General features: G+C 39.7%; 1 protein-coding gene across 2 annotated transcripts in view; it reads left to right on the forward strand.

Annotated features, from left to right (window-relative positions):
* LOC136442590 (E3 ubiquitin-protein ligase LRSAM1-like) overlaps positions 1-17,732 on the forward strand; it is a 72,644-nt gene that overhangs the window by 38,168 nt on the left and 16,744 nt on the right. For both annotated transcript variants that reach the window (XM_066439535.1, XM_066439534.1), the window contains 9 exons: positions 105-149; positions 2,611-2,681; positions 3,252-3,351; positions 4,067-4,154; positions 4,332-4,406; positions 5,024-5,104; positions 6,825-6,920; positions 10,519-10,617; positions 13,443-13,577. In XM_066439535.1, the coding sequence (XP_066295632.1) occupies positions 105-149; positions 2,611-2,681; positions 3,252-3,351; positions 4,067-4,154; positions 4,332-4,406; positions 5,024-5,104; positions 6,825-6,920; positions 10,519-10,617; positions 13,443-13,577 (790 nt within the window). The remainder of the gene's footprint in view (positions 1-104; positions 150-2,610; positions 2,682-3,251; positions 3,352-4,066; positions 4,155-4,331; positions 4,407-5,023; positions 5,105-6,824; positions 6,921-10,518; positions 10,618-13,442; positions 13,578-17,732) is intronic.

Consider the following 17,732-nt stretch of genomic DNA (forward strand, 5'->3'; position numbering starts at 1 on the left):
AAGATGAAACAATAAATCTACAAACTTCAGGGTCAAAATATTCCATGGAGGTATGAGTTCTCTGAACCCTTGTCAGTTACATGTTCCCTTTTTTTATCACTCAGGGCAAGGAAGACGGAAGCTTTATTGGAAGCCATGGAGAGAGAGAGGTGTGTGGTATACTTCGGGTGGGATATAAGTTGATTAACATTGATTTTGATTCTTTAATGTCATTAAAGACTGTTGCAGTAACCTCAAGTTCATTACGTTGTAATATTACATACATGTACATGTAGTTGTATATTCCATTTCAATTTCTGATTTTTAAAGGCCTGGGACTGAGTTGATTTGTAGATGAAAACACTCTTGAGGGTCATTCAGAAAATCAGTTACTCTAGATTTCACTCACAAGTAATGTAGGAAGGTGAAATTACGCCTAATGTCATTTCTCAGAAACAAAAATCTGCACATAGCCTTTACAGACAATCATAATTAGTCTATGTACAGTAATTGTGGTTGTCTGTAAAGGTAGCCTGGAATCCATACCCTCGGTGGCTCCCCGATATCTCTACGGCACTGTGAGTGACCCCTACCCGCCCAGACAGCTTAGCCCGCTCGGGGTGTTGTTTACGGCCTTGGATTAATTAGCTTGCCACCTAGGGTATGGCCCTGGAAGCCCCGGGTGTTCTGCGGTCTGACAGCGCGATTGGACTTGGGCGCTGTCCACGGCGGCGAATCAGGATCTGTTTGTGTAGGATGATTGGCTAGCGCAAATTGGCAGTTGCATCATGTACTCAGTAGCAAATTATGTGCTCTTTTGTGTTCACCAAGGATCAATCTATACCTTGTTTAGAAGCACAAGTAAATACCAAAGGTTGTTGTTCCCAACTCTCTAATCCATACAAACTGAAATATCGTGATAATCAAGATCTTGCTCGGCCGCCCGAAAATCTCACGGGTGTTGTTGTTGTGCTGCCTGGGTCACGTTTCTGATAGCGACATGTTGACGATGACTGTAAACAACTGTCCTTTCACGCTAAATTCCAGAGTGACAGCCATGAGATCAGAGGGGCATTGGGGACCCAGTATAGCTCAGATTTTAAGCTAGTTTAGCCTTAGAAACAATGTTTTCTGCAGCCTTGCGGTGCGTCGCTCGTCTCAGAAGACGGCCACGTTAGATATGGTAATCAGTAGAGGGACCGAACAGCTGAAAACGCGCGCCAACCTGGCGCGCCAATCAGAGCTCAGCGGAATAATTAGATCAGCCTGCTCTGTTCCCATTGGGCGCATCAGTTTCATGCGCCTTGAATCAGGCCCGTATTGACAAGCTGCCAGTCTCTTGGGTCGGCGGCAAAGTAGGATGGCAGCGGAAGTAGGGTATAGCGGAAGTAGGATGACAGCCAGAGGTAGAAAGGCCATCAGAAACACCACTAAGCCGACCCTAGAGACTGGGACCAGGCTACTGTAAAGGCTATGTGCCAATTTTTGTTTCTGAACTCCCAATAGTTCCCATTTTAAAGCTGCTAGGATGGAATGACGAATGATATATTAGGGCCAGATGAATTCATAGCCTAATACTCACTCACTCACTCTCCCATAGCCTAATATATGATGAGGTTTTTGTATACTACTTTTCCATTAACTGAAACTTGACGTAAACAAAACTAAACAAGTGTTTAAAGACCAAGAAGTGTTACAGTAGTAAGTTTTGTTTCTCTTAGTTTATGAAAAAGTAATCCGTATCTGTACACCCAGTATAACCATCTTTTGGCATAGCACACCAGCTTTGCAGGCACGCAGCATGGCAGCAACTGGTTATATTACACTAAGCAATGTACCACCTTCCTAGATCCATGAATCGCATATAATTTTCGATGCATGTTCCATGATTCTAAGATCCATCCATCCTACCTACCTTAGTAACCCACCTACCATGCATGGTACAATGGTATGGTCCCGTCTAAGGTCCAGTTTCGCCGGCAGCAGCAAAACTGGAAAAAATGAAGATTTTTAACCCGGCGTGCAGTGGCGATGCGGCTTCTACCGGTGCGCTGTGACTGTTATTGGCAGTGTTACTGTACTCGCAGGACCGAAAATCGTCTGGCCGCGACCGCGTTGGACAGGTGGCTGCTATAGCCTCATTCTTAATGCTTATGTCAATGGAAAAAATCCAAGGGACCGACAAAAAGTGACCACTATGGGCAGGTGGCCGCTATGCAAAGGTGACCGCTATTACTGTAGTTGCTGCCATACATTGAGCCTACATGTAGGGGTGTGTACCGGTACCATGTACCGGTACAAAACGGATCTTTGTTGCTGGACCGGTTGTTTGACCGATTAGAAAATAACTAACTGAGCAGATTTATCTAGCAGTGTTTACTCTCTTTTAAAGACGTTACCTGTGAATCATATCTAGAAACACTTAAAGGGCGGGACAAAAGACGGCGAGGCAATAATATAGTTGGTCTTGAGACAAAATGCGAACCTAAAAAAATTATCGTTCAAGACTTGACGTTAGTGGTCCTACACATACATACATTTGCACTCACGTATATTTACACACGAAATGAAAATCAATTGCATGTGGGTGTATTGTATTCTTGAACACCAATACTATTGTGTGATTCATAGGATAGAGATGGAAGAAACTGTCACTTCTCTGCATCTGGAGCATGAAAACCTACGGACAAAAGAAGTGTTAGGTGAGTAACTAACTTTCACATCTGTTGTACCTGTATTAAAATGACACCCCATCAAATCATATCGATACAATCTTCTTGAAACTGTGCATTCCTCAATAAAAGCGGGCATTCCTTGACTATTAAGTGGATATTCCTCTTCCAAGCGTACATTCCTCCACATAAGCCTATCCTCCGTTGAAACCCCCAAGCGCCCATGGAATTAGCCAATGACCAAAAAAATCCCTCAATAGTTTGAGCATCAGTTTGCCTAAACCAAAAATTTGCCAAGTAAACCCACCTTTTATTTGTAAAAGGATGCAGTTTAAAGGCAAGGTTGTATTAAGATTGAAAAATGTGGCAGTTTGGAATGGGAATGATCAGCATGGTGAACTATTCATTTCAGCTCTGTTCAAGCATTTTATTGGCAGCCTATTGCACGCCCATGCAGGAAGCAAAACATTTAGTTTTAGCCAAAATATCCATATCCTTGTTGAGATGGAAAACTTCCCTCACATGTATATATGAGAAGTTTTTTGCCACAATATTGAGTAATATTCAGTTTGATTTTAATGTATTACTCCTGGGTTGTAGCTGCCATGAGCCAGATGCTTGCAGAAAACTACAACTTTGAACAGTTGCGGCAGCAGTATGAGGCCACACGTGACGCTGTAGCCAGGCATGCCCAAGACAGGTGGGCACAAGTCAATCCCTTGGTTGCTAACTTTCCTATATTCGAAAAGTACTTGAGCTTCGAAAAGAGAGTAACTTCTGCATAATTCTAAATTATATTTTGAGGTAAAGGCATGTGAAGGTAGATTTTCTTACACATTACAAATGTACATACTTGGTACAATGTAGCAAAAAGGTAGAAAATCAACTCAGGACGTTTTGATGGAAGTTTTGATGGAATCTTTTTTTAATCTTTAAATTAAAGATTCTTTGCACGTTTCACTTTTATTGATTAGTTATATTCTGCTAATCTCCAAGCAGATCTACACGGGGCGCGAAAATCGTATATGCTAGCCAGAGAAGGTCCAGTCAGCCAGATAAGCTCCAGCCAGCTATGACCAAGTGTTTATGACCAAGCATATACATGTATTATGTAAATGTGTAAGTCATTTACATATTAAACAGAATAGTTCATGGAGAAAGGTTGATTTTGCTTTTGACGAGACAAAATGATATATCAGCAAAGGCAAGTAAATTATCATTTTCATTCAGGGGAAAATGGCAGCTTTTGCAGAAGCACTTGCTTCAGTGAATTGCAGGCTGCAGGTGGGCATTGTGATTTGTGAGCCCTATATGATTACCGTAAGTGCCACTGTTACAATACTGAGTGTAATGCAGCCTGAAATATGTATAATGCATATTATATGATTGACTGACACTTTTCAGTCTCTTTCCAGTGCGAGTAATGACTCTGACAGGATAGAGGTACTGTTGGATGGGAAACAACAGAACCAGACAGCACTGGTGCACAGGATGGCACAAGAGGTAACCTGCAACTGTGGTCTGGATTCCAGTGTCTTCTTTGCCTTGTAATGGAGCAGTTTAGGCAGGAAAACTATAAAGATGTTGTTTCTTAAAGAAAAGTTAAAATACTAAGGAATATAATGTGTATGTATTTATCAGTGGTTAGGATTTTAAACATGCCTGTTGCTATTCCCACAGGAAGAGTTTCAGAAGAAAGCTTTTGAAGCTTTGCAGCTGGAGAAAGACATCAAGCACAGCAGGGTCACTGGTCAGGTTAGTCATCAGATCAGCATTTTATTTGAAAAGAAAATAATTGATTTTAGAGTGAATGAGTGAGTTGGTTGGTTTATAATGTTGATCTCGGGTACGACAAGAAAGGTGTTTGAGGATCACCTTGGTGACATTTGCCCTAAGTTGCATGATTTATGTATGATGAAATTTAAACTTTTAATAAATGTTGTTATTTTCATAGTTGTGACATGTGAATAAAGAATTGAAATTGAAATTTATTACTAACTTAAAGGCATTATAAACGTTGCTGATTAGCTATGCAAATAATGTCTTCATCTGCATTATATTATATAGTATTTTCTTATCAACCATAGAAATGACATCCCATTTTACATGAGATGAACTAAATCTATGTCAATCCATGTTCACCCATACCTAACTTCCGCAATGTGGCATTCCCATTATTTGTCACTAATTGTATCATACTTCATAGCATTTTCTTACATTTAAAATGTTATACTTGTCAGCCGTAAGACCCAGTATATGTATACAGGTAAAACCAACACTGAAATTTGCAGTACTGTTAGTGCATTTTCGGTTTTCTTGAACTCATGCTGTTGCAAATATATACATCTCTGACTACATGAATTTTGTTGTAGATTGCACTTATTGAGCAGGAGTTAGTCCAACTGACTGTGGTAGAGATGGAGAAGAAGGCCCTGCGGATGGACGTAGAACAGGTACCCTTTTCCTACATATGCTCATACTCGTACAGTCATGCTGCTTGGCAAAGATAAGTTCTTTGCGTCAATTTTTCAAGAGCAAATTGAACAAAATCGCGACACAAGTTTGGACAAGATGGCTGTACCAGGTGTGCTCACCGCATCAAAGCATAAAAGATGGAGACCAAGATGACATCGTATGTTGATAGACGTTATGATATTTGTCTTATACATGTATATAAAATGGAAGGATTAAAAGAAGTTTAGGTGTGATTTGATTGACTTCGATCTGTCATGTGCGACGGGACTTGTGGAAACACGTGTGTCACCTCTAAAAAGAGGATGAACTGAACTGAACTGAACTTGATTGATTAATTTTGAATGTTTTTCTGGAACATATATCAACTTTTCATGTATCGGTGTTTGACTGTGGGTGCACCAGTGCACCTATAGATATTTTTGTAGGCTTTGTAGGCTATTACAGAAAATGCTATTGAAATGTAAGTATAATAAAAAGTAATATTACCTTTTGTTGGATTTTATTTGATGTATCATTATTACTTGTTTGAAATTTTGAAGTTAGCTGTAGGATTACAGATTGTAGTTCTTAAGAGTGTTAAACTTGGTAATTTTGTTTTGCTGACAGTCAATTTGTTTTATGTGGTGCACCCAAAATTCTTTCTGTGCACCTATTTTTTTTGGTTGGGTGCACCAGAGCACCTATTCCCAAAAATGAATTTCAAGCCGTGGGGTGGGGCTGGTGTTGTGGGGCGTGTCACACAGGGGCTCTGCGATCTCATGGGTGTGAGTTTGATGTTTTTAGGCGTGCCGCATTCCACCACTGGTTATGGACTACTAACAATGCATAACCGAGAACTCTGGATGTACATTGACTTCCTTCTTATCAAAACAGCTGTTCTAAGATGGTGACGGAAATTGGCCCTCTTTTTCCTTTTTTTTTCTTTCCCCCGAAAAGCGCCTCCAAGGAGGCAAGGGTGCATGCCTGCCAAAAAAATGATCAACAGATAACCTTATATTGAAGAATAAGTGTGAAGAATAGCCGACTGCTTGCTGCCCACACCTGTGTCAGGGACCCCGGCAGCAGTATAATCAAATATTGGATACTACTACTACGGGTTAACCATATTTTCTTGAATAAAGGACTACGCACTTTTTAAACATTTCAAAATTCAAAAGATATTACAAATCATTGCCAAAGTCAGAGTGCGTACTTTATTCGAGGTTATTGCCAGGACAAATTTAGAGGACCTCAAACCCTTGCTCAATCAATACAGGAACCCAGCTGTGGTGCAACAATGCATGGATCAATACCTGCCAATTTGAGAAATTTGCAACAAAGTCGTAGGCAATTTCTCAAGTTTGCAGAGATGATGCCGGCGGGGTAAACAAGAGAATCTTTTATGAATTTAAGGAATCGAATTATGTAGAAGTCCTGGATTTAAGCAAAATTTTCTTGAGAAAAGAGAAGGAAACCCATAAGTTTGAATTTATCCTGTTCAAACTGTGTTCAAGATCAGTGGAGAAGGGATGCATACTTTATTTGAGGTTTTTGACTTTACGTTTCAGTTCTGCAAATTTGTCTGAAATTGGGGTGCATACTTGAATGAAGAAAATACGGTACTATAAAATGATACTGCATAGCTCCAGAAGCAAAACTGTCCTGTATATTACTTTAGTACACAATGTCATGTATCATGCATTTTCTTTTTACCTGCAGGAGGTGCTGTGCCAGAAGCGGACAGCTCTGACCGCCTTACTGGTGCAGCTGTTGGAGGAGAAACAAAACAGAGAGCAGGAACTGAAGAAAAGGCTGGTAAATAATCATCCATTTATTCATTCCCACAACTGTCTGATGGGATTTGTAGACATTTTATTACATTGGCATCTTGAACACTTGTCATAGAGGTATATTTTCACTGTTTTTGCACACTGCAATAAACTATACTGGAACATTTTACATTTGGCTTTATTGTTCCACCACAATCAATTTACCATTGGAAAAAAGCAAAATGATGTTTGCAGAAGACTGTTATTAGTTAGTCTGTATGACACAAACTCCAGCTGTCCGGGGGTTAGGGCGGCGAGCAGTTACAGGGCGGCGAGCGGTCACAGGAGGCTTGATTGAAATCAAGCTGTTAGTGACCTCGTTACTCATACTCACACAAGATGTCATGGCAGAGAAGGGATGGTTTACATAGCGCCATGCACTAGAGGTGAAGTTAGAATCAATTCCCAGGTTGGCACGTGTCCCTCATTAAGGAGTTGCCAATGAGGCGTTAAGTTTGTAATGTGATATGTGTAACATACAGGGAACATATCAGGCAGAGAAGTGATGGTTTACATAGCACCATGCACTAGAGGTGAAGTTAAATCAATTCCCAGGTTGTCCCTCTCTTGACTTGCATATAGCTAATTCCCCAGGGAGGTATAAAACAAATCCTTGTTGTGGACTTTATTTGAAGCAATCAAATCCTAACGTTATATGCCATTATCACACAGCCAGATGGCGTTGACCAATCAGAAGCCTCCATTCCCTATCGGTTATGACGCCATAATGCCATGAAAGTCCCACAAGTGGTGTTGAATGAATCTCAAGTGGTGTTGAATGAACCTCAAGTGGTGTTCAATGATTTTGACCAATCGGAAGGAACTAGAAGTGGTGTTGAATGATATTGACCATCAAAGGACACACAGAACGGAGGAATGATGATTATCATCATTCCTCCCTTCTGGGTGTCCTATAGATAGAGTAGAGTAGATTTGAAAAAGATTTGTATGCCAAGATTGCAATGTTATGAAATATTTTCTGTGGAAATTTTAGTTTCAAAATGAAATCTGTAATCCTCTGCACAAAACTGACAAATGTAAATTTTCAAATGTATTTCTCAAAAATTGGACACATGTATTTACATTGTTTAGTATTAAGGGATCAATGCGTCATACAGGTATCTTTTACTCTTACATGGGTCATACAGTTTGGATATTAGGCTATATGATAATAACATTAATCACCTGCCTATCCGTCAGTGTATATGGTGTCATAACGCCTGATCAGGTGATTTTATTCGGTGGTTATAGCACATTACCAGGCGTTATGACACCATATACACCTCGGGCGGGTCATTAACCCTTAACTGTAGGTTGTTTATTTTAAAAACGTAATGAGCTATCTAAATTGCTATCTGGTACTTTGTTATGTTTTCTGTAATGTTATAAAATGCCCCATGTTCTGCAGTGTCCGATATCTTGCCACTACTGTGTGATCATTGTATTCATCCCATACATGAACAAGAGTCCCTTAGAAAACAAGAGTTCGGAGACCTCATCTCCATGAAATATTTTGATTAATATGCAATGACCTCCATTTGCATAATATATACTTGGCCATGTACACGTTTAACCGACTTACACAGGTAACAATGTTAACAGTCCAATTATTCACCACTAAGAAGAATTATGCCACTTTTGCATTAATTATGCACATTAGAAATTCATTTGCATAATTGATATTTCTTAGAGTCCATTCCAAGTCACCAAGAGGGTTGTTATTGTCATAATTTACAAATGTTTTCAATCTATTGTAATTATTTGTGTCAATTTCAATCTCATTTATTTGTGTTAGAGATTTTATACTTAAAGGTGCCCTAAGCAATATTAGGGCACTGAAAGTCACATATTCAAAATCAATCTTTTTCTGATTTATATCCATAGTAAGTTTAGATAACACTATTCCATCGCATATTGACCATCATGGAGCAAAAATACAATGTCGTTGTGTGGTGGGAACTCATTGAAAATCTGAGCACTTGGAGGCCAGCCATCATTTCAAATCTTCCAAACATGCACGATTCTGACCGATAAGTCCCGAACGCTTCCGAAGAAATAATCACGTGGTCATGGCTCAATGTGCTTGGGCATTGTGACGTCACGCGGCCGGAAATAACCGAAAATTGTCGACAGAAAACGGTTACAGCTGGATTCTGGGCTGATTTTTGGGGGGACCCAATAAATAGAATACTCCTTTTGTGGCTTGCTTCTGTGCTATTTTCAAACGCCCAAAGTATGAAATAATGATGCAGATGTGCTAATATGGGGAAGTAAATGTCAATTTCAACTTCACCAAACAGAATTGTTTTCCCCAGAATATTTCGAGTTTTACCCCCTGAAGTTGTTTAGGGCACCTTTAATAAATATTTTGAATGTGATTTCAACTTTATAAATATTCCTCCGGTTTTCTAAAACTTTATAAATATTCCTCATGTGGAATATGATATTTCTAACAGTTTCTAAATAATGGTAACAGCATTCTACCATTATTTACAATTCTTTACAATCTCTAACCATTTTCTACCATTATTTGTAACATCTTTACAAATAGGTCAGAGGGCTGTGAAGAAAGCAATTCACACATCATTACGAAGTATAGGGAAGAATGATCTCCACAAAGGACCCAACAGTGTTCTGCAGTGAAATCTAAAGATATACAAAAGCAGACAGAAGGGCTGGATTAGCACCTACATTTATGGGAGCAATCACCATTCTACCATTATCTACCATTTCCTACCATTTTTTGTAAATATTTCTAAACCTGAAAGAATCATTGTAGATGTTTAGAAATTATTCAAAATAAAGAGATTTTTGTGCAGTAACTTTCAAAATGTTTCTAAACTATCTAACTGAATTTGAATAAATTCAAATTTTCATATTCAATCTTTTAGAAAAATTTAGAACTATTGTTGCTCAGATATTCTTTTTTTAGAAATAATTCAAAATTATTACAAATATCATTCAAAAACCCTCTTGGTGTCTCGGAATGGACTCTAATGCTCCACTTTCAACTAACTACATAATGTTACATGTATTTGAGTCCTATAATGAAAACACTGCAAATATAGATTTAACATATTGATTATGCAAATTAAGTTCAAATTTGCATAATTATGTACTTCATTATGTACATCCCTGTCTAAGCTACCTGCATATTAGATATGATGGAAATCCATTGTTCCTTTCTTCAGTTATTCTCCTTGGAAGATTTTGACAACACTGTCCCTGCAGTTCCAGAGCAAGCTGCTAGGGGGCCCAAACCTACACCACTTCTTTCTTTCATCACAAGCTATCTGCCACAAAAAAAGACCATAGCACGTCCAGCTCAAAAGATACAAAAAACAGAAGTTCTGCTGCGGTGCCAAGGTCACATACCAGGGGGTCCAAAACCAACCTTGACCTTTGTCACTTGACATTGGTTGTTAAATCTCCTTTTGGACTCCCAATGATCCAAAAAAATTCTACAGAGTGTCTGTCAGTGACCATTTAAGATATACTTTTGATTCCAGCAGAGTTTTTGTGTATTATAATACATCATAACATTGTTTAATGAACCATTACATGTATCTCGATTATGTTGTCAGGTTGAGATGGAGAGTCGCAGGCAGGCGGAACAGGAGGACTATTGGCTCATCTTATATCAGAGGCTGTTGGACAGGAAACCTCAGCAACTTGTCAACAAGGTAAACAAATCTGCAAATGTCTTCTTATTTTCTATTACATGCTATTGTGAACAAAAGTCACTAGACAGAAAACCACTATTAGCAATCCAGTCCAGTGACCAATCAGTGGTTCACAGCTACCAAGTGTTCTTGCTTTTGTAGGAGGTAGCGATGGGCACGGGTCTTGAAGGATTGAAGGCCCCATGTGCTAATGTCTTGGACCACACTGTCTGGGAGTACTTTTGTTACCTCCTGGAGAATAAAGTATTTTGCAGTCTTCACTAATATCAAAGTATGCAAATGAAGGAAATTATCTTCAATTACAACAAGTTGTTTTACTATTAGGTACTATTTGTACCGTTAGTATCTATTCCTTACAACAACGTTCAAGTGTTAATCTACGTTACATGTTGACTTAAGTACAGGAATTTTACAACAGAAGCATTAATAGATCTATAAGAAAGTATGCAATATTCTAATGAGCCTTATATAGTGAAATGCGTTAATGTTAATGATGTCCACAGACATTGGCTGTTACATGAACTCACCGATGTGGCAAGCTTACTGAAACTGGCCGTAACAATGTCTATTATTACGATACTAATATCCTGTAGAATGCCCTGTTGGCCTTGGCTGCTCTTCCCAGAGGTCAGGGAACACAGATATTGAATAAATCATCACACAGATAAACAAATGCCTAATATAATAAATTGTCCAATAACAGTCCGCAAATCTTCATAAACTTTATTTTTCAAGTCATTCTCCTGTAGTTTCTTCCCCCTTTGAATTTGAATTTTGGTCACCAAGCACTTTTGCCTTGATGTTTTATTTGTGTTATCTTCAACTTATTCAAGTTTGCTTGAAGGTAGCCCACGTTCTTTGCACAACTTTCCCGGATATGCCATCTCTGTATCTACTAGAAAATAAGAAAGGGACATCTGAATAAAGATCTTACAACTGTGTGACAAATTCTGACCGTATGGCCCTAACGTATGGCCTTGATTGTTTGTTTCTTTGTTTGTTGAGTCCAAAGTATGCCATATCATCGGATATGAAAGGTATACTACACTAAGCACGAAATATACATGTATTACCATTCTCAGGAATTATGACTACCGTCAAACCTGCCTAGGCGACCACCTCTTCAGCGCGACCACCTGGTCATGGCGACCGCTTTTTCTCGGTCCCGAAAATTGTCCCCATAAGCATTAAGCGGCCTGCCCAAGGCCTGTCCAACACGACCGCGACCGCCACGAATTGGGACTGCACAGAGCACAATCCCTGCCCATGACGACCATTTTCAAGCGTGTGATGACATTGGATTTTGTGTCCATGACGGAAATGTTTTTAAGACCTTGACGGACAAAAATCTATAAAATAGCATCGATTTATCAATAAAGTGTTTTGATAAAACGTTCACGCTGTAAACATTGTAAATAAAAAGGTGTGTGAATTATACTTAACACTTAAACAAAATACTTCCTAATATCGATGTTGGTCATGTTGTAGTGCCCATCGTAATCTTATACAGAATACCGCAAGCTTCTGGTTCGGTTTGAACTTAAAAAATTTTGAGACGATTACGTGGTGCATGGCGTCATGCAGAAAGTCAGATTTCACAGAGATTACTATCGGTATCTTGTATGTACAACAAAAATTTGTCTGTGTCTTACTAAATTCCGCCGAAAAAAGACTTTGCAGCGGGCAAAACATCTCGGCAAGACGACGCCATCTTTGGTTTTGGCCGGGATTGGCATACCGCTGACCTTTCTAAAACACGGCGCCTCTATATATGAACCTTTCTAATATTTCCGTTATTGATGAAAATTAAGATTCTTGTTATTCCCATGAATATCACAAACCTTCATTGGTTGCTGCTTGTGATCGCCGATGCTGTACATTCTGCTGCACTCTTAACTATCGAGAACTTTTTCCCCTTTTATCCAGCGGTTGAAGCCCAAAAGAAGGCTGGGGGCAGCAGTTTTTTTCTAGGGCTTTTTCCTAGGCCTAAACTTAGGTATTATACATTGTGTGTGCATGTGTATTATATTTAACGTAACGTTTTAATGCCTCGAGACCATCGAGGCAGACATTGTTTTGTCAGGTCAAAATTATGACAGAAATTTGTACGCGATGTAACGGTACACAAACATTACAACGATAACGGAAAATATAATTAAGTTTTCTTTGTACGATCTTTCTGTCAATGAGAATTGAATCTGCTGGTGGTTATGCTGTCTAAAATCACATCAATTTGATCCATCCATGTAATATTAACACCTCGACCTGGAAACATGCTGTGAGTCGATCCTCTTCACGGCAACCACCTGTCCAACGCAACCACTTTTCCCCGGGTAGTTGCCTTGGGCAGGTTTGACTGTATATGTTGAACTCATAGCACAGACAAAGTGCACAATATTCAGGCTGCCGAAAAACATTGCACTACAGCACAGGTGTCGCTGCTTGTGGATGTGTTCCCTGTAACGGTGTACCTGTATATATGTAAATACTTTGCGTTTGGGCACACATCTATAAGCAGCGACACCTATGCTGTAGTGCAATGTGAACCAGTCAGAATTGCCCTGAGGAAGGTGACAGATGGTCCTGAGGTTTCATTCCATTTCGATCCATTTCGTTCCATTTCGAACATTCTGGGGACCTGTCCTGAGGAAGGTGACAAATGGTCACCGAAACATTGGTTGAATAAATTACTCGGTTGTGTACAAAGAGTCTTTTTATTCAATTGATACCATTAATCTGTTTGAGAAGTGTACTGGGTCCTTAAGAACGTACATTATGTAGTGCTGATGGTAAATTGCATGTCTCTCTGTGTTATACCTTACTAGGAGGCTCAAGTTGATGTTGATGTTCTAAAGCTGTTGAACCGTGTTGGGGCAGAGGACTACATACCGGTGTTTGCCTGTCATCACATCTTCACCATGGAACAGCTGTGTCAGATGAGTAACAGGGACCTTCAACAGGTATGTAATTACCTTGTTCAAGCTTCCACGGGTACATGTACATGTAGGCCTGCAGTCAGTAGTTCAGTAGTTACCACAAGTAGGCTTTATCTTTCTTCTTCCTGACGTGGAAAACTGAAGACAATTTACGCATTTTCTCTGTAGTGTCTGACATGCAATATTAGCCAGATGATGTTGACCAATCAGAAGACTTAGTCCCCATTTCATATCAGTTATGATGCCTTAAACAGTTATTTTCAAAACCTGCCACATGGGATGAATAACAAATTGGAAGAAGGCAGATATTACAATAACTGACGAAATTAGCAGAGCCAGCATCATGTAGTCATAGGAAGTCTGCCTCAGTTTATGAGAAGCCATGTCTCTTGGTCCTTTCTTAAAGGCAGGCTTAACTTAATTTCGTAAAGCATACTGCAGTATGTCAAATATACCACTAAGACCAGTTGACTTGTTTTACACTAGTCCATCATAGATAAGCGTTTTTACAACATTTGAAATTCGCGGCATGGTGATGTAATACTCGGCAATGTCCAAAGACCTTTGACCTTTGTGACGACAGATTCCGAGTCAGCCCAAGACTCACACACAACACAGTCAAACCGCAGGTCACCCTAGAATACATTATTCTCTAAGATAAGGCGTTTACCGCGTCACAATTTGACCCCGTTGCATAGGTGTGAACAACTGCCCGTAGTGCAGCAAAAGGACCTCAGACCTACACAACGTTTATACTTTTTCAAATCTACAGGATTTGCCCAGTATAACCATGTACATATTTCTCGCTTTGCAAAATGACAGCAAACGCTGTGGCTTTCAAAACATTTGCAATTTTTGGGTCAGTTTATTTCAGCTTGTCATTTTTACAGTTCAATTGGATCCAATTAGCTTCTTATATAGCGTGATAGCCCATTTCTTCACCCTTATATTGATACCAAAGTGCCTTGGTTAATTTCTTAGGAAACACTTTTGCCCCGAAATTAACTGCGACAATGTCGACTTCACAGTGGCGAAATCTGTGCCATAAGCAACAGATACTCACGTGACTCCTCAGGACTTGCAGGCAAGCTATTATATTTTGAGCGGCATCTTGAATTTAATATCATCACACGATCAGCTGTATGGTCATAGCTATCACGTGTAGTCACATTTATTCAGAAAATGATGACATGTTTTTGAAAAAGTCACAAACATCGAAGCATTGCAGCGACCTTGCCTAACCCCCGCAACGTTCCATCGTTGGAACGCAAGAGTTCGAAAGCGATGGCTTCAAATTTGGGCCGACTTGGAATCTGACGCCACAAAGGTCAAAGGTCTTTTGGACTTCGCCGAGTATCACATCACCATGCCGCGAATTTCAAATGTTGTAAAAATGCTAATCTATGATGGACTGTGTAAAACAAGTCAGAACTGGTCTTAGTGGTATATTTAACATACTGCAGTAATGTATGCTTTACAAAATTAAGTTTAGCCTAATACTGGATACTACTACTACTGCCTTTAATCCTTGATGGCAATGTGCTATGTGTTCTTTTTTTTGTTACTTTGATAATTGTATTTCATTCCTTTTATATATAACGGGAGTCGCCCAAACATAGGACGTTTTTTTACGCGCTCGAACTCACGGCGCTCCATTGCTGGTTGCCAGAGAATGGTCATGTTTTAATGAATGAATTTTGAACACACTCATCTAAAGAACATACATGGACTAAAAATGTATTCATACTGTTCATGGGCCCTTCACGCTCCGAGTTACAAGCGGCAAACGCTGTGAGACGTTTTCACGAAAGCACCTTCTGAGTTAGTGCTACGCCAGATAGTGTGCCTAACTTAGTACGCTTTGGTAATTTTGCTCTCGTCGGAAGTTGGTGATGAAGTTAGGGAAATGTAAATAAGGCTTGAAGTCTGCTATATTATAGCTTTCTTTTGACCGGAAAATTTTGACTGTGTGCACTTCTAACGTCATGTGAGAAGGGCTATATCTAGCGCATCCCAGCTCATGTTTCGGCGGGAAATAGGCTACTACGCGCGGCCCGACGTACGTCTTGCATGCGACCCGACTTACAAAATCATTACGAAAAAAAGACACCGCTTACATCAACAATACTCCGTCTACTTATTGGGAAATATATTCGCCATACTTGTATTCAGTTTCCTTTTCATAGACGGTACCAATCACATGTTAGAGCGTTACAAAGCTGTGCGTTGAATCGCCGTCCGCCAGCATCGCGGCCCCAAAAATGGCGGGAAAACAACGTTGCCAGACGGCAGCGATGTTTACGTTGTTTTCTTTGGTCGGTTAAAGACACTTAAAGACCCAATTTTTTTGTGTTTTATGAAGTTATATTTTTTATGTGTATGATAGTTGTATATCTGCTTGGCACAGGTCGTATATTTAGGTGTCGGGCCGTCTAGCTAAGCAGTGACCCTCTACTCAGCGTTGCCATCATTATCGTCAAAATACTATTCTCGACAAAACAAGAAATGAATATGTACACATATGTTTTGAATGCAAATAAAAATTATGTGCATGGACTTGGTTTATTTATCTTCCTTATGAGCATAATCAGTAGACACAAACACGGCGTACTTATGCATAACAAGATCACTAAAAAATCCGTCCTAAGTTAGGGCGCGTCCTAAGTTAGGGCAACCCCCGTTATAACTCGTCAAGGCCAGTTTTAGATGAGCTTTTTCTTTGCAGTCTAAACAAATCTGCTGGTTTGCAGATAAATAAGACATGGATAGAGATTTGTCCTGGTCTGGTATCCAAACATATCTCCCGAGTCTCTTCTGTCCTCACCGCAAATTTGAGAGGACAGAAGAGTCTTGGGAGCTATGATAGGTTTGGATATGCCCCCGGCCGGTATTACATGTAGTTTTCTTTGTCATAGAAATGCTCAACATATTCTGTCTATAATGATTCTAATGGTGACACCAGTGTTACTTACTGTTTTATTGAATACAGGAATAAAGTATGCTAGTTGTGATACCTTGTTTTATCACTCCAGTTATTCTTACATGCTTTATGGTCTTCAAATTTGAAGATGTTGGTATCTAATTTTAATGTTTTTGGCGACGCCTCAGGGGCGAGCCAAATGATATAGTATTGTGTGCAGATTGCAACTATTCTAGGAATTGTACAGGCATGTGTCCATAGGCATATTAAGACAATAAGAATGTTAGAAATGTTAGTCAGACAGAAAGCCTCCCTCAGGACATTCCTCCTAGATAACCTAGACAGGAAGCTACATCTGTCTACCAGATGTGCCAGGCTTATGTATACATGACCCATTTAAGACCTCAGCTCTACAGTAATATTGCTCTTTTCTAATACAATGTGTGTCTGTTACAATGTTTTTAGACGCCCTAATGCTGGTCCTTACAACTGTAAGATTTAATGTCTTTCTTCGGGGAACAGGTCATAACTGCATAAACTCTGTACTGATAACGATTGTGCACACACTGCTTCAGTTACCTATACAAGCAGATTAATTAAAGGGCATTAACCACATTCATGACATTGGGAACATGTCCAAGCCAGATCGATCAATGAAAAATTTCACTGTCGCAAGGAAATTTAGCAAGCCAGTTGTACTAGTACTAGATGATTATCCTGCTGATAAGATGCCACTTTCTTGCTGATATAATCCTTTACACTTCCAAGAACACATGGGACACATTTTTACACAACAACATTTCTGTGGATTAAGATTCCCAGGCTGGCATTTCATTAGGGCTCCAGGAACTACTGGCAAATTCCTTTATGACTGGTGTGCCTGGTATTCCAGTGGGACTCGAATTCCATCCTGGCATTCCATCCTGGGATTCCATCCTGGCATTCCATGCTGGCATTCCATCTTGGCATTCCATCATGGGATTCCATCCTGGCATTCCATCATGGCATTCCATCATGGGATTCCATCCTTAGCTAACATCCCTGGCCATTCACGCTCTAGAGGACTTAGTTCTATAGTTCAGGGAACATAAGTGTACAAACTGTTGCATGGTGTATGCTGTGTCTGTTGGTAAGTGGACTATGATGTTAATATTTGTGTAGATTTGGCCTAACATGTTGTTCATGTAAACAGCAGTCCTATCAGAGTAGAATAGCCATTTTGTATGGTGGGAACCCAGTCCGTGGGCTGTTTTCAGTTG

Source organism: Branchiostoma lanceolatum, chromosome 9 (genome assembly GCF_035083965.1).
Source record: "Branchiostoma lanceolatum isolate klBraLanc5 chromosome 9, klBraLanc5.hap2, whole genome shotgun sequence".
Taxonomy (NCBI): Eukaryota; Metazoa; Chordata; class Leptocardii; order Amphioxiformes; family Branchiostomatidae; genus Branchiostoma; species Branchiostoma lanceolatum.